Source organism: Hypomesus nipponensis, chromosome 21, assembly GCF_054491055.1.
Source record: "Hypomesus nipponensis isolate SF chromosome 21, ASM5449105v1, whole genome shotgun sequence".
NCBI lineage: Eukaryota > Metazoa > Chordata > Actinopteri > Osmeriformes > Osmeridae > Hypomesus > Hypomesus nipponensis.
Window position 1 is genome coordinate 10,669,991 of NC_140381.1, and position 21,038 is coordinate 10,691,028.

The 21,038-nt window shown below is 39.4% G+C and overlaps 2 protein-coding genes across 3 annotated transcripts; one reads left to right on the forward strand and one right to left on the reverse strand.

The window, feature by feature from the left end:
- The first annotated feature begins 79 nt into the window (after positions 1–79).
- ero1b (endoplasmic reticulum oxidoreductase 1 beta) lies at positions 80–12,125 on the forward strand. 2 transcript variants are annotated; one of them, XM_084685659.1, is made up of 16 exons: positions 80–574; positions 2,191–2,310; positions 3,514–3,597; positions 3,944–3,985; positions 5,628–5,710; positions 5,922–5,995; positions 6,345–6,465; positions 6,672–6,718; positions 7,047–7,058; positions 7,168–7,194; positions 7,844–7,936; positions 8,129–8,375; positions 8,524–8,593; positions 9,374–9,460; positions 9,761–9,894; positions 10,063–12,125. In XM_084685659.1, the coding sequence occupies exons 1-16, from the start codon at positions 404–406 to the stop codon at positions 10,121–10,123; spliced, it is 1,473 nt and encodes a 490-aa protein (XP_084541785.1). In that variant the 5' UTR covers positions 80–403; the 3' UTR covers positions 10,124–12,125. The 2 variants fall into 2 exon arrangements, with proteins under 2 accessions (XP_084541785.1, XP_084541786.1); XM_084685660.1 differs by lacking the exon at positions 80–574 and adding an exon at positions 1,272–1,518.
- Positions 12,126–12,215: 90 nt separating this feature from the next.
- gpr137bb (G protein-coupled receptor 137Bb) lies at positions 12,216–20,297 on the reverse strand. The gene is made up of 10 exons (XM_084685664.1): positions 20,089–20,297; positions 19,822–19,926; positions 16,941–17,224; positions 16,125–16,834; positions 15,127–15,176; positions 14,674–14,896; positions 14,342–14,491; positions 14,072–14,200; positions 13,825–13,946; positions 12,216–13,646 (listed from the first exon to the last, which is right to left on the reverse strand). The coding sequence occupies exons 4-10, from the start codon at positions 16,539–16,541 to the stop codon at positions 13,532–13,534; spliced, it is 1,206 nt and encodes a 401-aa protein (XP_084541790.1). The 5' UTR covers positions 16,542–16,834; positions 16,941–17,224; positions 19,822–19,926; positions 20,089–20,297; the 3' UTR covers positions 12,216–13,531.
- Positions 20,298–21,038: the final 741 nt, after the last annotated feature.

Below are 21,038 nucleotides of genomic sequence, written 5' to 3' on the forward strand. Positions count from 1 at the left end.
TCTCTTTATTGTAAAATACAATATGCGTGAAACGTTCCTAAAAAGAATATTATTTAAGGCTGGCCGATTGTATTTTCAACCTTTTGGCTTTCCGTACCGACTCGCTTCATCAAGTCGTGTTTTTAGATGTCAAAACTTGGTCCTACCTCTCTGGGAATATAATTTTGTATCCACTTTAATTAGATTTCATACATTCCAACAACTCTTTGTGAGTACGGAATACTGAGATTATAGGATATAATCGAGGATGTCAATATAATAACCGTACTGATTGTGACTACAATATATTTTTAAGCTGTGTTCGCATTAGTGCGCATCAGCTAGCACTAGCTGATTAGCTAGCCAGCTATCTAGATATATTTCCGCAGAGTTCCTTCCTCGTACTTATTGCAACCACTAAATAATGATGATAAAGGTAACTATACAGACTGCTGGACTTTTAGTTTTTGTATGGTTGTTCTTTGGGGACTTTGTTTTGGGTTGGTTTCACAACAGTGCCAAGACCAAAACGTCACAGAATGAATATTCTAGAAAAAGTACACCTGAAAATCAAGACCAGAGTTGTTTTTGCCACGTAAGTATAACACACATTTAAAATGGCATTGTTCATTGTCATTTCAATATTCTTATATTTTCAGATAGTGTGATGTCTTTGTAAGGCATCCAGCTTATTGACATTTACTGTATGCATATGATCCAGATCCTCTAGCATTTTCTACTGTCACCTTAATTTGACGTCACACCTTCAGAAATTAATCTTTGTCCTCTCATTTGAACTCTGTACAACTTGTCTACGCTGTCTCCAATACCTTATATTTCATATTAAGATTATGCTGAATAATATTGATTCAACAATATACATTTATTGTAGGCTACGTACGTAAACCACGAGAATTGTCTGGTCTAATTGCCCTATTAATATATTAACTTAAGACAAACATCACGTTTATCAGAAAAGGGGTTAATTATACCACTTTTGTTTACATATGTAGAATTTAAAAATGACATTTGCATACATGAACCAGGAACGATACAAGAAAATAGCGTGGTGTACCCTGATTGGTTAAACTTGGGGTTCGTAAAAAATACAGTATGGGATTTGTAGTCCCGTGCAGTGTAAGAACCGCAACATCACGGTTACTCGAGTGAAGTGAAGACTACAATTGTAAGAGGCGGGGGCTAATTTGACAGCTGTTATTTGTACACATTGCTTTGTTTGGAGGCGGGGTCAAAGCGGGATATACCCACGAGGAGTCAGTGGTCTGAAATGACAGCTCATCTTCTATCACAACCTCTACATCAGTTCTCTCAGACTACTTATTTTAAATCGCTTTATCAACGTCAGTAGTTCAAATGTTTTTTTGCAACAGCTTAAAATAGTGTTTTATAGAAACTGAGGGGCTCCCTTTGAGGACTTCAGCTGCAAAACCATTAAATACCGGAATGCGCAGAGGAATTGGTTTTATATGGACGGCTTCACAACTTTTCTTCATGATAAGTGGACTATTGCATTCTGAGGTCAGACATGGTGACTATATATTGTAAATAACAGTTTGTTAACAAAGGCAGTTACAGTCTATTAAATGCTTAGAGAAAACCATGCATAATTTTAAGGCAAGCTGTTGTGTATGTTCCAAAGGAACATGCCTCTGGTGCCACATACACTAGTTTTGGCCATGAAACCAGTATAATTGTCCACTCAGCTCACTTTTATCATTAGTGACAAGTTGCATTGGTTAGGTTAAAACCTTAATAATGAGTGAGGGCTCAGGTGTCTGACTAGCTCAATACAGTTTTCATTTGACATAGCAGCTGTCTCTTTGTTAATGCATGTGAGGATAAACCCTGCTGTCCACTATTGGATAATGAAAGGGAAAAGTGTGACAGATTTCAGTGAACAGACTTGTAAGCCAAGTTACAAAACAGGTATCTGTTGTACAAATCAGTTTATTCAGGATGTGGCATAACTTCAATCTGTTTGGCGTCTTGTGCTTTTTGTACATGTTGAAAACAAGTCTGGCAACTGACGTGCTAAAAGTAGAGTCTGGAAGTTTTGAGATGCCACTCGCTCTAGCTCAAATATTTTTTTGTTTTGTTATTTTAAATAAATTACAAGGTGACTTCAAGTTGTTTTTCCAAATGCCTATGTGTTTTTATACCAAAAGGAACTATCATTTTTTGTTTCCTTAGTTAACTGGTGTCTTGGACGACTGCTTCTGTGACATTGAAAGCATTGACGTTTTCAACAACTTCAAGATTTACCCACGCATTAAGAAGTTGAATGAGAAAGACTACTTCAGATATTACAGGGTAAGTGGGCTGTAACAGTGCTTAAGAAGTGGCAGAGGTCAACAGTTTAGTGTTTAAGTAAGTTGTTGTATTAAATGCTTTATAATAGACACACCCATAATCACACCCATAATCTGAGGCATGCTAATCTTAAGAAAATAGGCAAAAACAATGCCCTTTGTACACCACATTGTCCATCTTCACTTATAATGCCTTTTACTAACCAAATTATATTCTTGACCATTTTTATTTTTATTAAAATGGCACCTTGTCAAAATGCATGTACCAGATTATTTACAATAGACACACCCTTATTCTGATACAGTCTAATCTCAAACAAATCGGCTAAGCAAAGCTCCTGTGTACACCATGTTTTCCATTTCGGAAAATGTGTAACCAATAAAAGACTATAATTAATAATTTGTTAATTTAGCAGACGCTGCATCCATATTATACCACTGAACGTCAGTCCCCTAGGGCTATGCCCAAATTGGATTTGCCCATTAATTAAATGTTTGAAAATCAACTGTTGGTTTTATCACTATATATGCATGCACCCTATAGTCGATGAGATCTTAGCCAACCAAAAATAAAGATGCAGATTATGTAACTGTAGGAAACTGAAGGTCCTGTGATAACTAGCAAGGTGACGTGGCAATTCTGCCAAGACTCTGCGTTGCATCATCAATGAGGGTTCAAAAAATGAAAATCTCGCTCTGCTTGACTACATCCACTGAATGCACACGGACACAAAAGCAAAACTACCTGATGTGGAAGCTATCCGCTTCGATGAACAGTTTATCAATAACCCAAAACAGGAAAAATATACACATTGGGACACTATTCATTTTGTGAATGGGAGCATCTGGATCCTACAGTGCTGATCTGTGCTGCATCAATGACTTGTCAGTAAGCTGTGGCCCTCATGAATGACAACTTAATAAACGGATCAAGCGATGTAGACGGCTTTCTTGAAAGAGAGCGTTTTATAAGCTCTTTGTTGTCATCCATGGTTGACCTGTCCATGAAATCCTATTAAACATGTCACCAAAAACGTTTTGGCTCTATACACATCTAACTATTCTTATTGTCTAATCGACCTAGACAAGTCATTTATGATACAGCATCCAGAAAAGCCTTGTTGTCAGCCTGAGCAACATGATAAATATGGTACTTAGAGGATGGCCAAGTGGATCACCTTGCTTCCTTTTGGTATCTCTGAAGGTCAACCTCAAGCGGCCCTGTCCCTTCTGGCCGGACGATGGACACTGCTCCATCAAGGACTGCCACGTTGAGCCCTGCCCGGAGGTCAGAGTTCATGCAGAATGCAATTGTTCTAGCCAAACCTTCATTTCAATATTTTTTGAGTGACTTGCATTAAGCAATAGCCCATTCCAAATCACGCAATACTGTCTCCTGATGTGTAGGTGATATGTACTTGTACACTACAGCTTTGAGCAACATGGGCTAAATTCATCTGTGGCTATTATTATACAGGATGATGCCCATCCATTTATTTCAGGCTCTGGTACATAAGACAAAGCTACTCATTGGGAAGTTTGGAATGGTATTAAGTATGTTTGCCACCTCTATCAAGGTAAATGTGATGAGATGTTCACCTGCCCTATTGTTTTCTGGTGGTGTCTCTTTTTAGAGCAAGATCCCAGTGGGAATTAAGTCTGGTAACTACAATAAGGTAAGCCTCTGTTCCCAGCAGATCCATTAAAATGTAATGAATGTAAACATGCTAGGTGTATGCTCAGACAAGAGGGTGGAGTATATTTGTATACCAACTTGTCTCTTCAAAACACTATAAAGCTGTGTATAGGATAACATTTACATGACATTTAGTCATTTAGCAGACGCTCTTATCCAGAGCGACTTGCAGTAAGCACAGGTGAAGTGCCTTAGACAACCTCATTTGGCACGGCCGGGAATTGAACTGGCAACCTTCTGATTAATAGCTTGACTCTCTAACCGCTCAGCCATCTGACCCCTAAGATAACAATGGATGTTTGCGCCGTAAATTGATACCTAGGATTGATGGGATATGTTCTATTAACCAAGCCTTCTTTTGTGTCGTGTAAGCTGTATACCTTACATCCAGATACAGAAGACAACCATATTGGTTTATTTGCTTAGTTACATACTGAAATTGAGTTTAGGGCCTGCGTGCTTCTCCTGCATTTGTACCAGTCTTTTGCATCTTTGCAGCTGATTCAGCACTTAGTGCCCCCTTCGCTGTTTGTTAAGAAAAGCTTGGCTTCGTTCCTATTGTTTGTCTAGTAATGAACCGTTTGGACATGTGGACCGACTAGAAATGAAGGTCAATCCAGTCATTTTAGTGCGTTTTTGTTGTTGTAAAATGTCCGCGTAAATCTCTTGCAAATAACTGAGTCAAACAGAGTTTCAACAGCTTAGTGTCTACGGCTTGATTATCCTTTTAAAGTTTGAATTATTTTGTTTATTCAGTCGGCTCAAGGCTTTAGCACTGAGCTGCTTTGTTTTGGGCAAACCATTGTAGCCCAGTATGAATAAAGGATGTCACAGGTGCACAGAAGCAGTGTTGTAGTGTAAATATGTCATTGTAATAAGAGATAAAATATACAAAATAAAACATTTGTTCATTTAGCAGATGCTTATAGCCAAAGCAGAGTACATCAGGGGGATTTGAACTTGCAACGTCTTTATTTGCATTAAATAGTTATACCACAGAGCTACACATATCCCCAAAAGAGATTATTATTATGTTCCCTGTTCCCATGTTATTTTGTTAGGATTTTTCATGTAACAGTTTGGTGTTAGCCTTATGATTTGCCAGATGAAACATTTGAGGAAGATTAGATTAGCGTTCTGTCAGAGTTCTTCCACAGCTCAGGGCAGGGAGGGGGCAGTGCGGGGGATGCAAGTCAACGTGGCAGTGAGAGGGAAAAGCACAGCAGGTGCCTGTAAGGTCAGGAGAGGTACATTAGCCACACACAGTGGTTATTCACCTCTAACTAGCTATGTGGCTAGAAGGCAGTTAGCTTTACTAGTTTGTTTAGCCTTCCTGGGTATGTGTTCATGACTGGCTTGCTGTTTGATGTTAAGCATTCTGTCCTGATACTGAGACCTGGGCAACATCATTTTCTGTCTCTGGTCTTTTGCTATAGATTTGTTGGACTTCTAGTGTAAACTGTTCAGGGTTAGTTGGGGAAAAGTCTGAAAATTAGTGTTTTGGCCAAGTTAGAGAAGAAGAGTGGCCCTTAAGTCAGACATGTTGAGGCTATGACAGATTAATTTAGTTTAGACCTTTTGGGTCAGTTGTTCATAACAATGCTCTTTTTCCTGCTGCATAGTATTCCCAGGCACCCAACACAATTACAAACATTGTGGACTGTGAACAAGCCCATGAACTTGGAGCTATTAACAGCACACTGAGGTAATAGCATACTGTACTTTTCTTTCAGGTTTAAATCTATTATTATTATTTAAACTTTATTCCCAAAGTGGTGCCTGATAGCTTGTAAAAAATGATGTATCATATCATTTGACATTTCATGATAGTGTACATTATTTGTCAGTCCTGTGCTTGTTAGTTGTTAGTTAGTTTTTTTTTTTTTGCCAAACTGTTTTACCTTTTCTCTTGCCAGCAACCAGAGTAAAGAGGCCTTTGAAGACTGGGCTCGTCACGATGATGCCCAGGACCACTTTTGCCTGCTAGACGGTGAGAACATAAATTCTAACTTCAAAGATCAATTTTTTTGCACGTCGGGCTTTATAAATTATACACTGGCTTCAAACTATTTAACATTGCCTTGCAGAAGTATTCACGTTACTCATTAGGAAACGTTACTCATTTATTAAAACATTGTATTTTGAAGATGTAATCTTGGTGTGAATACAAAAGTTATTTATATTTCTAATCTGCAGTAAATTAGCAAAGGTAAAAAATAATTGATTTTCAAGCATGTCAACCCATTAATTTTGAAATGGTGTTAGGTAGCTTTAGACACCACCAAATCCCACCAGTCCATCTGTTTCACTCATTCATTATCTCCTCCTTTCTCTTTCAGATGAGACGTCCCCAGATGCCGAGTATGTAGATCTTCTCCTCAACCCTGAGCGCTACACTGGCTATAAGGGGCCGTCTGCATGGAGAGTGTGGAACAGCATCTACGAGGAGAACTGCTTCAAGTGAGAGACACATACCCACACTCTATCAAATACTTTAATCTACTTTTGAGCTTTCGCTATCTTGTATTATTAGTACTCTTGTACTAATATGAATAAATTGCATAGCTAATAAAGTATTGCCACTAACCCTGAAATATCACATGATGATGACAAAGACTGTGTGTGTGCATTGTATTTGGTGACATGAAAGTATTTGTTGTTTGCAGGCCAAGATCAGTTTATCGACCACTTAACCCACTGGCTCCGAGCAGAGGTTAGTGATGTTTTTGTACTTTTTATCTTACCGTGTCTGCTCTCTCTTGTCTGCCTTTTCATAGATTTTTCATAAATGATGCTGTTGTAAATCGTTTTTGGAAAATCTTATTTTGTATAGTCTAATTTCTATATTTATTTATTTATAAATAAAAACGTAGTGGCCTAAACATTTCTAGAAGCCAGCAAAGACAATCAATACAATGATTTTGAATTCAAATGTGTTTTTCCACCAACAAGTTTTTGTGTTTGCAGTCAAATTATTGTATCCTATTAATAGTATGATTGTAACATGCTGTTGTTATCCTTGTCATCCTTCGGACCCCTAGGAGATGATGATGGTAAGTGCTAGTTTATGTATTTTAATGTATACATTTTTTTATTAGGATTATAATAGCATGACTCCTATGTTAATACAAACTAACACATCTTTGTTTTACATGCATTCAGGAGAGGGCTTCTACGACTGGCTTGAAGGTAATTTATTTATTTATTATTTAAACATTTTATTTTGAATTATAAGATTTGTCATTTGTAATGGTTTGGTGAGACAAATTTGAGAGGGAAGTTCAAACAGCTTGACACAGTCATTTTATCGTAGTTATTTTGCATGTGTCTATTTCAAGTCATCAAACTCTCCCTGGAATATCTTTCAAGCTTCCTCTCTTCTCCATTATTTCAACATCTCGGTCACGTCAAAGCAACCCTAAAAAGCACCCTCTTATGTATTTCTATGCTAGCTTTGAAGTGTTTTGTCTAGGCAGACAGAGGCTGTTGAAACCTCTTGGGTTTTGGTACAAAGAAGCCACACAGAGTTCTATTCCTTTCACTGTAGACTTCATGAAATAAGTCTTTGTCATGCATGTCCCGTGATGCAAAGATTACATTATTGACTAAGTGAGACTCGAGGCCCTCAAACATCATGACAGTCATATACAGCAGGTGGTAAACCGAAACTCCCAAACCTTTTTTGTAACGGGTGAGGATGCTGTGGAACAACTACATTCTTGTCACCCCTGGCTTAACAGGGCTATGCCTAATATACCCAACAAAAAAGATACAGTGAAAGGACTTTCAGCTCCCTTTTGAAGAGAAATGTGAAAATGTGTTGTTCTCTCCTGAATAGGGTTGTGTCTGGAAAAGAGGGTGTTTTACAGGCTCATCTCCGGTCTCCATAGTAGCATCAATATTCACTTGTGTGCAGAGTACCTGTTGGATGGTAGGACCCCCTCCCCCAACTTCCTTGCTATTTAATAGATGTGAATATGAACATTTTTTATATGACATATGAGGATGATTGCACAAATGTTGGATTGGTGTTGACGATACACAAGATTTTCCCTGCAGTATGTTAATATTTGCAATTTCTATCACCACGCAACCATTCATTCAGCCTTTACTTTTACTTCAGAGGCCTGGGGAAAGTCACTCTGGGGCCCCAACGTGCAGGAGTTCCGTCAGCGCTTCGACCCGGCTGAGACCAAGGGCGAAGGCACACGGCGCCTCAAAAACCTTTATTTCCTATATCTAATTGAGCTGCGAGCACTTTCCAAGTTGGCGCCGTATTTCGACCGTGCCTTCATTAACCTGTACACAGGAAACACCCAAGAGGACACTGGCACCAAGGAGCTTTTGCTGCAGTTGTTCAACGAGACCCAGTATGTAGAGAATGAGGATGGAATGTAACAAACATGTAACATAAAAATACAGTACAACCACCCATTTGTATAGTTACATCAATTACACTTTTTAACAATTTGTTATTAACCTCCCACTGACCACCAGTTGTTTTCTTATTTTCTTCAGAGCCTTCCCAATGCACTTTGATGAGAAGTCCATGTTTGCGGGCCACAAAATTGAAGCAAAGATTTTGAAGGTGAGCCCACCTCATTGACAGTTATAGCTAGTTTAAGCTTCAACACTAAATATGGATTCTGGCTTGGAGCATTTTTTACATGTCTTCCTCTCCCATACATTTCCTGTCTTTTTGTAACCATCTTTGTCTAATAAAGCCATCAAAAGGCAAAAAATATATCTTAACCCTTGTGTTATCTTCGGGTCATTTTGACCCGAAGTCATTGGGAACCACCGTCGTTTGCAACAACTTTACCGCATACAAAAACAAAGTGAAACATTTTCTTTTAACCGTTGGGCTGTCTCAGACCCCCCACATTGCGAAGGTAGAAAGAAAATTATTTTTATTTGCTTTTGTATTGGGTAAAATTGGGTAAACACAACGATGGTTCGTTATGAACCTTTTGGTCATCTGACCCGAAGGCAGCACAAGGGTTAAATGTTTTCAAGTCTTGAAAACGTGTTTTTGCAGTTAGAGGAAAGCAGCAGCTTTTGTGCTGCCTCAATGCATGAGTAGTCAACCAGACAACGTTTCTGGTCAGCTATGTTATATACCAGTTAATGATTCTCATGCCAGTTACTTTTGTGTTTTGTGTATATGAACACCTGTTGTCACAAATTATCTTCTCACGTTTTGGAATGTGAAACTGTGGGTATAAATGTGCATACATTTGTTGCACGTCTTTCTTTGTGGTTTTAAAATAGTCCACTTCTCTTATTTTTTTAATTAGGTATTGATATATATTTTTACATTTGTGGACACCTGATTTTACCCTTTGTCTTTGCCTCTATTGTTTGCCAGGAGGAATTCCGTCTCCATTTCAAAAACATTTCTCGGATCATGGACTGTGTAGGCTGCAGTAAGTGTCGTCTCTGGGGAAAGTTACAGGTAGGTTTTTTTTATTCCGTATTTTTATTAGAAATAGCTTGATTTATAAATGTATGATTGACACATTGGTCAGTTCTTGAGTTACGCTTATCTATTTGTAAAATGAGTCTACTCTTGCACAATATTTAATCCCCTCACCCATGGTAATTCAGTTGAGCATTAATGTACAATTTGCCTTTACAAATGTGCCTTTACTCCTGATACATAGATCATTTCAATCCAGACTGCTTAGAAAGAAAAGCCTATTTTGATGGTGTCCTGGCCAACGCTGGCCTGTTTAACTCTCCACTCACGTTACAGATCGAAGGACTTGGTACAGCCCTGAAGATCCTCTTCTCTGAAAAGGAAATCAAGAACCTTCCGGAACACAGCCCTTCCAAGGGTTTCCAGCTGACGCGGCAGGAGATCGTCGCCTTACTGAATGCCTTCGGAAGGTTGGTGTTACCCCTCTTTAGGAAAGGTCCTTTCAAAATAGGTTGTTAAGAACTTTAAATATAAAAGCAAAACAATTGATTCTCAGTTCAAAGCAATTGAATCCTAGTGATACAAGATCAAGAGGTGTTAACAAGGCTGTTTATCTTTCTCGTCTAACCTTCTTTTAGACTATCCACAAGCATACACCAGCTCCATAACTTCCGAAGCCTACTTAATGGCAAGAGGTAACAGACAATGTGGCCACCTGGTGGAGCAATCGAAGAGGAAACTGCAATAGTCTTATCCTATCCAGGATGAGGCCACTTTCAGGGACTTCAGAGTCAACACTGACACCCCTCCCACCCTTTTCAACATCTCCCATCCCTGTGTGTGATATTCCTCAAGATTTAGGTCTGAAAGATCGATGTGTGCATTCAAATTGTGAGCATTACTAGCCCAGCACTCGCTTAATAGATCTGAGGAGTTCCTAGTTTGCAAGTATTTGATTGCACATTTGTTTTCTGTCTGCAATCCATGCTGGACTCCAGGCTTTTTGCCTGCCCCTTTAGCTACCACCTTTTTCCTGCATTTGTTTTGCATAAATGCTTAATGCCTGTGAGTCTGTCCTTCCATTATTTTTAAATATCCCCCCCCCCCCCCAATTCACCATCTCAGGCATACTAGTTGTAATCTAGCCAGAACATTGGCGTGCGTATGCGTGAGTGTCATGTGTGTTGATGTGTGATTGAGCGTGTGCATGTTTTCTGAGGAAAAAACATTTGCAGCTATATAAGAATTATGTTTTTTATTTCCCCAAACTTTTACAACTGTTGTCTTGACACTTGTAGAAACGCTATTGTAGAAGTCATTGATTTCTTCTGTTTCCGAACGCATGTGTCTTTGAGGGAATGTCTGTGTACGCACATGTTTGCTATTCAGTGGTGTCCCAACGTAGTCTTACTGCACAACATGCATAAATTAGGTCATTATTATATTAAAAACTGCGCAGTATATCCTTACAAATGCAATGTTGGTCATCATGCCTAATCAATAATTTTACATATTTATGTATATGTTTACATATACATGTTTTTGGCGACTTAAGTTTAATTGTTTTTCTTGAACCCTGAGATAAAAATGACTAAATCCCCTTTCTAAGATATCTGGAAGGAATTATGTTGCAACTAAAATGTTGCTTAATATTAATATTCAAGTATTTGTTGAATATTAAGTCTGAAGTCAAACTCTTTGACCAATGGTGTTAAGCTGCCATCTTGTTGAAGAAGTTCAAGGATGGTATTTTCTGTCTTTAAAACTGAAAACAAGCTTTTAAATCTATTCAGATTTAAATATTTTTGGAATTTGACTTTAATATCGGTAATGACTTGTCATAGCTATCCTACAAGTGTCAGAAATTTGACATTATTATGGTTATTACTTGATATGAAAAATCTGAGATACTTATTCGAAATACCAGTGTGAGAGCGGTTATTTTGTTGTTCTTTCTTTGAAATTGATTTAGAATTGGACCAAAGATTTTATGTTGCCTTTTTTGTGTTACAGCTGATTTTCCAAACCTTTTGACCCCATAAAGTGTTTATGTTCTGAGGATTTCAAAAGGAACACGTAATCACGTAATCATAATATTACCACCACATAATGTAAGCATGATTTTTCCAGCCATGTTTAAAAACAAAAAACTCTTTAGGACCTTTAGTAAGCAAGCCTTTAGTAAGAGTTATTCAATGGAGCACAGCTAATCTAATGCTACTCTCACCATGAATGTGAACACTATGGGATGTGTTATTATCTTTTGTTTGAAATGAAAGGTATCTCATGGACATAATTTCTTGGCGGCTTGGTAGATTTTTTGTGTGTGCGAACGTTAGTGTCCGGTTTGTTTGTTTGTGTATTTGTGTTCCAAGCCTTGCATGCTGTCTACAACACCAGATTGTCCTGTGCAATCCACTTGTCTGCCTTAAAAAAGTTTCCAAAAGTAATTTTAGAATGAAAAAAAGCCTTCTCAATAGGACAAAATGTACATCAAACTCTTTTGTCACTATTGATTCCCAGCTTTCTCCTCTCTGCCTTTGTAAAACGCATAACAATTTGTAAAGGAAATAAATACAGAACTTTGTTTTTCAAATCTATGATTATATATAGTTGCACCTATATATATTGATGTGTATACTGTACTTGTTGAGTATATTTATTTGAACAGAGGATTAAATATTTCTGGTTGTCATTCCAACTTTTGTGTGTGTCATAAGGCTGGGGAGAGGGGGATGTTCAATTGTATAATTTTCAAAGGGTCATACATTTAGGTTTATAGCTTAAACTCATATTCATTTAATTGAATACTCAATAGTTTTTTTGTCATGTTTATGTGTCAATATGCATTCCACAACACATCCACAAACAGACACAAAATATATAGCATTTAAGTGAAACTGCATTACAAATGACATACAAAACACACCTTCCTTAGAAATATATAATCTAATCTTTCCATATCATCATAATATACGTTCAGTCAGACTGTTTTGATGTGAAAGCTCCAGATGGTGATTTCATCTGTACAATACTTCCATGATTACAAGAAATGAATTGTGTGTCCTCTAAATATGAACGACAGTCACTGTATGTTTGAACTAACAAGCAATAGTGCGGTTTAAAATTGTACTGGCTGACATACTGCACACATCAGTATCTCACATCGTAATGGGTACAACTGCTGTTTCTCACAGAGCAAAAGCAGAAGAAGACAAACTTATCAACTTTTTCAAATTACATTTCATTCAGTGTCTTACACAACAGGGTCATGCTGCAAATGATTTGACAGCAGTAGACAGACAACTTTTTAATTAATCCTATTATATATACAGTGTTTGTCAAAAGTTTGGAAACAGTCTTATCGTTTTTGAGAGACAAATGCATATGCAACAAACTAAGTCATTTAAAGGTGTGAGGATTTACTTTGACCAAAATAGTGGTACATAAAGCTTCATTTGCATCAAACTGCCACCTTAGGCAATATTTGGAAAACATGCTAACTCATTATGCCCCACAGGGCATGATTGATTGAGTGATTGAATTCATGCATTAAAAACAATGAAAAACAGGTGGTGCGTGTCTCAAAAATTATAAATGGCTAGGTATTTCCAAAATGTTGACAAGCACTGTACAAATGTATTGCGTGTCAACCATGTTGGCTAAATCTATGAAAGTTGCCCATAGGGATAATTCTGTCCCCCTGTAACACTAAAGCAAAAATGATTCACAAAACCTTAGAAATGTCTAAACATTTTCAAAATTCAGCTTTTTAAATCTATTTTCCCAATAGTAAAAATGTACAGTTCAGTGACCACTGTCCAGTAGCAGGACCTGAATACAATACAGCTTTGAAATATGAAGTTTAACTAATCTGTGCCAACATCACAGTACAAAGTTTCTTTGAAATATTGTGAGACATTCATTTATCACAATATCTGCAATAAACATAAATGGTCTATGTTCTTCGAATGTTTGCAAGTTTGTATTTCTAAATTAGCAACACTTATCACATTGTGCTAATGGACACATGGACCTACTCTTATGATGAAAAGCGCCAAAGTGTGTTATGCGGTGATGTAGGCCTATATTGAGGTGCAGACTCTACTATGGATATGAGTATAGTTCCCCCGTTGTCGCTGTCAGTCGTTGCTCGTCAGTGCTGGTGTGTACCGTAAAGCTGCTGTTTCGGCTCCCCCAATCATAGCAGTCTGTGGATAGACTAGATAAGAAATAAAAGTATAGCATTTGTTACGAGCATAACCCATTGAAGCCTTACATTTTAGCGAATTTTGGAAACAACCACCCCCCAGATTCCTAACCTGCTAATAATTAAAGGTTGGTCAACAATTTGTCAACATTACTGTAGCCTTGAGAGAATGTTTTGGCATGTCACTTACGTGGCCGTATTGTTCTGAGGAGGGATGCTCCAAGCCAGGTCATCGTCACTGTCATACCGCCGAGGGTTGTCAAAGAAATAGCCTCTTGATGAGAGCACATGGTTTGGGATCACGGATCCGCTCTGAAAAACATCCCTTAAGTTTAGTGAAAGTAGATTCGTCCCCTGCTTCATACAGGGTATTACACAACAGCAAAAATGTCAGACCCTCTCAAGACACATCCAGACAGCTACCCACAAACGCTCACCCTGTCCTGTGGTGGCCGGCGGACCCGAAAGAAGTACACCACTAGGGAGGTGGGCAGCAACTCCCAGACGAATAGAATCACCCCAAATACGATGTAGCCCGCGTCTCCCAAAGAAGATCGCAAGTCCGCCTGGACAGAGGTTTGTAAATGAATACAATTCATTCTGAGACTTACTTGAGAATTACAGCATGAATGATAATTGGCATGGAATCAAGATTGTTTTCTAAATACATGTGTCTATCCATTTATAAACATATATGCCACTGTTACCTGGTCAGAAACGTTGTACCAATCGTAATCAAAGGAGTTGATGGTTTCGATGTCTGTCAGAGCTAGCACCACTAGGTTGTAACAAGCGCGAGAAGCATACAACAGAACCACCATCACGCCAATCAAAGTTACCTGGCACACAGACGTCCCCTATAACACAAAAAAATAGGGATCTTGGAATTACCAGGCTGCAGGACGTTGTATAATTGGCATTCATTTTATCCGTGTCCAATAGGCTACAACGAAAACGACTCGCTTAGAAACTAATAGCTTGTTGTTTTACATAGAAAGCAGTTTCTTCTTTTTGTAATAAAGTAAGCATGGGCTCTTACCTTAGACTCTAGATAAATACTGGCCAGTGACATCTTAGCCACCTTGTAGAGGCAAACGGACAGAGAGATGGCGCAAAGCACAAAGAGCGTGTCATTGATGGTAACTCGCACCAGGACAATGGTCTTGACCTCGGTGGCAGTTATTTTGACCAATAGGGCACAGGCCAAGTTCACCACCAGGAAGAGGAGACTGACACCTAGAAAGACCAGGTAGAGTGGGAGCCTATGGGAAGAAACAGGAAGAGAGGTGAGTCAAAAAAAGAGTTGTTGGCTAGTGCGAAATTATACTTAGGGGCTTTCCAGAAAAAGGATTGTTAACACAATGAAATGATCATTTAAAATAATTCTGCATCCACAAAATCCAGATTTCTTAGATTTATAGGACATTAGGGTATGTGGTGATCCAGACTTTGAGGTTAAGGACTGTTAAACAATATTCTGGAGTCATCTTACCTGTACTTCAGAAGGGAAGGAGTATACTTGGACTTGGCCTTGAAGTAGACCTGATGGGTTCAAAGAAAGAACAATGTACACCTTGTACATAGAAAGCAGTCTCAAGAAAGATGAGCATGCCACGGTTTCCCCCAGCTTCCATACAAAACAAAAACAAATGCGACATAGCTGATCTGATATCCAAGTCAATACATTGATTCTGATGACAGATCTGTCGACAGATCTGATGCTATAAAATTCCTATAAATAATTTCAGATAAGATTTTTATTAGTACTTGCTGACCTATCCCCAAAACAAACCTACTGTCATGTCAAAGGAAGCTGACATTGAATTACACATCAATGTGTTTAATGACAGAAGCCAAATTTTGTATGTAGATGCAGCATTCCCTTGCTACGCGACCACTCAAAGCTGGACACTGTGTGGTGTGTGTCCTTAAATCTGATACAGTATTAATTCAGGCTTGATGGAGGGTCTCTCTAATGTCTGCCCATATTTTACAAGGCAAGGATCTCATCTTTATGTCGTCGTCACCTGAAGTCCACTTTATCAATTTATAATGTCAAAAATAGTTTTCTTATTTCTCAATGAGGCAACTGTGCTACGCCACTGAAAAATGGAACTGCTTAATCTTTCCCCTCCTATGTCTCCTTGCCACCCCGCATTTCCATAACATTGCCTTTTTCATCCCTCCCCTAAACCGCACCTCCATCAGCCTACGCATGCACACACTTATACACAATCCTCCCACATTCACAGGCTGGCTGGAGAACATCTATTTTTGAATAGCACCATAGCTTAATTTGGAGCCCAATTGACCAAGAAGAACCACATCAATGCCAATTTGGTCCTTTGAGGCCCTCCTCAAGGACATTCTTTTTTCCCAAATGTATACCTTAATATGACCACATAACATATTATCTTTCCCTCTTTTCACACACAAAACCCATTCCCTTTCTCTCTGTCTCATACACACCCCTATTCCACAACCCCTCACCTGGGCACAGTAGAGGTTCATGAGGCTAAGTGTGAAGAACTGCAGACAGACAGGAAAGCAGTAGAGCAGCCAGAAGGCAAAGGGCCCCAGCGCGTTAGCGGTTACACAATCGCGGAAGTAAAAAGAGAAGAGGACGGCGCGTAGTGCTGCCCACAGCAGACACAGGAAGAGGAAGGCTGTCTGGTAGCTGAATCGCTTGTGGCGGTAGCGCAGGACCAGCCAGAGTTGGGCATAGATAAAGGCGAAGAGAAGGGAGTAGAAGATGGTGTAGGCCACAGTGAGGCCCAGCTTCACATACGGGGGGATGGCCGGGGTGATGGTCGGAGACGGTGGGAGCATGGAGCCGTTACCGGCTGCAGATGTCCCCAGCTCACGTTGCTCCTCTACCAGGGATCCTTCCATCGCTCCTCCATTCATCTCTCTGGTCCCCAGCGAGAGACAAAAGGGTATTCACCACGCTCTCTTTTTCAAGCAACGCTGTATTGTAAAGTCTATGTGTAGGATCAAATGTATATGTAAAATTAATACATTCCTTTCATCGAGTCTTGCTTTAGAAACACAGGAGAAAGAGATTGGGAGGAAAGGAGAGAGTGAGGAAGGGACACTCCCCTCTTTTTGCCGGTGCCTCTTGGAGAATGGTTGGAAGCTGCGGTCACCTGACCAATTCAGACCCCCTTATTGGCTGAGCACTTGGCAGGAGGCTGTGATGCCTATGAAGAGGATGGAGGGGAGGGGAGAGGGGGTGTTGAACAAATGGATCGAGCCAGAAAGAGAGAAAGGGAAAGGTGCACATTGACAGTACTTCAATACACGTACTGGGAGACCTCTTCTCTGCTCCCATCCTCTTGAGTCAGTGATGGCATCACATGCAAAGAGCAGATTGTCATGAAGTCTACCCTCCCCTGCTTTCCATTCTGCTGTTATTCCTTAATTTATTTCTATACATTACATAAGGAAAGTTAAAGCACTGTGCCAAACCCTTTGTGTGCAATTACAGTATAATCTGTACAGCAGTGTAACATCATTTGTGTGGATATAGGCTTACCTTAAAGAACGAGTCTTTGAGCTTTTGTCAGTTCAGCTTCGATGTACATGCACATCTGTTCATTAATATGTACATTACATTGTCATAGATTTGGATTATATACATCAATATACAATTACATGTACAGTATGGTGAACTCATTTATTGAAAATAATAGTGTTTTATGTCTGATGCATTTATTTGTCTGTGCATGGTGGTACAATAGGTGAATGAAAAAATGGCTGAAATGTGGTGGAGAATGCAATTCAGAGCATCTTTACATGAACTACAAAAGTAAAGAAAATAATTATGTAAAATTAGGGATTATTACTGGTGTTTTACATCAAATGGAATGTATTATCAGTGTTTGCCCGAGATTGCATGATGCATCTAGGTTGTAGAACTCACGAAATAGTCTATGCTCCTACATTCACATGGACTTTATTGCCACCTGGTGGACTATACATTATTAGTGGTACCATCTTCAAATATCTCTTTTATAGAAGCAGATGAGAATGGATAACACCACCTGGTAATACCTGGTATATTTTATCCTATCAATGACATATCAGAAATATATATATAGTTGAAAAAAAGTACTAGATTTATAAATGAGTTCAAGTTCAAACATGTTTTACCTTGGTATCTGTGTCAATGCTCAAATGTATTATTAAAGGCCGCACATATACGAACATGTTTTCCCCTTTTCACAAAGTAGCATCGTGTGTGGGGTTTAAAGTCACTAAATTCAATGTCATTGTGAATCTGTACCCGTACTTATTTAGCAAGGCCACCTTCCAAGAAGGGTCTGGGGTTTATTATATGTGTCACCAGGTGAATTACCACCATTACTGCTTAAATATCTGCTATATTGTGACAGTGTTATCATTCATACACATTTTACTACAATTAAATTAAGTCTCTGATAAACTATATATTATAGTTATAGTTAGTATATATTAACGGTACTTTCCTAAGGCTGATCAGTAAAAGATCCTTTTATCAATTTTCAATTTTATTGACCGATAGGAGGGACAATAAATGATTAAAACCTTTTTTGGTTTTCTACAATAAATGTAATCATGAGATAACCTTTCACTGACTTTGTTGCTATTGGGATTCCATACAAATGACAAGTATCCATGCTGATAACTAGTGTCATAGGCCAAGGTGAAACTTTTTACTTAAAGTGTAAACAGCATCACAGATTAGCTCCTAAATGTCAGCTTCTGACTTCAGGCTTTTCCCCCAATGATTTGATTGTCAAAATTAACTTTGCTCCATGCTATGGTGAGCTTTAGACAATTTCTTTATTGATATTATTTATTTATGTATTTTAATGCTTGGATGTCATACTTGTAATAGCTGCAAATACATCAAAATCCCACATTTTTATTCTGATTAAAATGCTTTAAATTAACAGCAACACCTTCAGGGCAAGAGGGGAAAGGGGAAGTCTATGTGAAGTGGTTAAAACGTAATACAATTAATGCTACAGATGTTTTTGTTTGCTGCTAACTACCATTGTACATTTTCAGGTGAATGCGGCTCACCATCACCGAACATGTCATGATGGATGACATTAAAAGAATTCTACCATAGGTCCGTTTTCCGTGTTTTGACTGTCATACAGTCTGACATGAATGACAATTGAGATCCTACAGTGTGACATGGTTTGCAGCGAGGATCAAGTTTGCATAGTCTGACAGGCAACAGTTGCAAAGGACTATTAAAAACTGCACAGAGTGCACCCGTCTTAAGATGTCTGCTTCCCAAGCTGAACATCATCTTGTCATATTCCAGAAGGTTTGCATTGGCATTCTTATTCATTGACTGTGTTGCTTCCCTTTTGGGGGGTACATCATGCGTCGGGATTGCGCCACCTCCCGGAAATAAGACTCTGCAGGTTGGGATGTCCGCATACCTGAAGAGTGAGTTACACCGATTCACACCGGTTACACAAGCTATGATGACTTTCACCTTGATATTTTAGCGCAGATTTAGCCTATACCTAGGCACTGTAGGGGGCAAGAACGAGTCTTCGAACCTGTGTGTATGCCTTTTGTATGAAATTATCACATCAAATGTAATGTGCTAACATGGATGCAGCTATGAAGCCGTCGGGTTTGCTTCAGGAAAAATGTATTATTAAGAAGCTTCCCAATAAAAAACCTCGACAAGATAAGTTGTTTGCACCTTGTACGATGTGGAATTAGTTTACTGTAGGAGTTCTTCCAGTCTCAAATACCACCTAAACGCAAAGCATCCCTTAATGCGGAAGATGCCGGGTCAAGCACTGATGTAGCACAGGGGAAGAGTCGTCCTCGAACTACTGTTTGAGTGCAACCGAGGCAAGCCCGTCAGCACAGCTCTATCAGCCAAGCTAACTCATCTCCTCGCTCACCTGGCTTGAGAAACCCGTTCTCATAGACTTACTTTTAGTCATTATTTGGGTAGCACGCAAATTCTGAATGCCTTCGGCGGAATTCAAATGAGCCATTTTAATCTAGATTAACGCCAAGATTACAGTGAGTTTGAATATTTGGTTTTGTGTTTACAGTTTTGAGAAAATGGTTGACTGTTTCAAGAAATGTGTTTTAGCAATCATGAAAAACTGTAAGACAATTTCCACATGGTCACCCCCACACTTCCAGCTCCTTTCACATTTCCTACCCTTCTCAGCTGCCCAAGTGGGCTCTGAATCCCTTGACCTGAAGAGCCTGTCGTTCTGGTAGAGGGCAAAGCCAAAAGAGATGCCAGAACTTCAACGCCGCATTCCTGAGGGGACGAGGCACAGTTTTTGTAGAGGAAAAGAAAAGGAGGGTGAAGTTAGAGTTGTATTTTGATCTACTTGATTGTGTATTGTGGTAGATTTTGTTTACTATGTCTCATGCAGGGTTGCCATGGGTCTGGAAAGACCTTGAAAGTGCTTGGATTTACCGAGCAGTGAAGAGGTCCTGTTAATTAGTAGCGTCACACATGTGTGATCGTTCGAAAGCGGGCCCCACAGAGTACCGTCACACGTGTGATACTGAACATTCCAACGGACTATTTTCCGATAGACAAAAACTAGGCCTGTATGACAAACACTATATTATGGCTTCAAAATTTACAATAAGAAGGCTAACAAGTAACACTAGCCTGTAGTAACATTGCTGAGTATTATGCTAGGTTGCTAGGTAACGGAAGCTAACGAAAGCTAGCTAGCTTCCGTTTTGAAAAAATAACTCACTCTGGTGGAAGCGTCGGTAATATTTAGAACTCACTCCTCAATAGGTTAAAAGTGCTTGGATTTAGCCTTTTTTCCACTAAATTACTTTGAGTACTATCAATCATGCCTGGCAAATGCTGGTTCAATGACTTATGGTTGCAAAACCCTAGTTACAAATGGCTGCTAAAAGTGCCAAATTATATTTACTTGGCAAAATGCAGTTTCTGCAACAACAAAAAATGGTCGAACCCTGCTAATAAGCTAGCTGCTAGGGTGAGTTTAGACTGCGACAGCTAGAGTCAGAGGAGAAGACAGCTCTAGCTCAGGTACGGCCGCCTCCTTCTGATCCTGGGCAGCCTCGTGCTCCGCCTGCCCAGTTTCACCCCTGCCCCTGCTACAGAGCCGGCCACCCGGGGCGCTGCGCCCTCGCACAGCCCCCGTTTCGCAACCACCCCACTTCGCCGCACAGGTGGAGAGCGGGAGTGCTACTATTGCCATCAAACAGTTCATGTTGTAGCCGACTGTATGAAGCTACAGCGGAGACTGGTCCCTCCTCGTCCCGACCAACATCCTAAGCCTGTGGGCTTTACGGTCCCTTCCCTGGCTCCACCTAGTCGTTTGGAAACCTTCATTTTTACCCGTTCTGTTTCTCTGTCCGACGATGACGCGTTCACGTTCA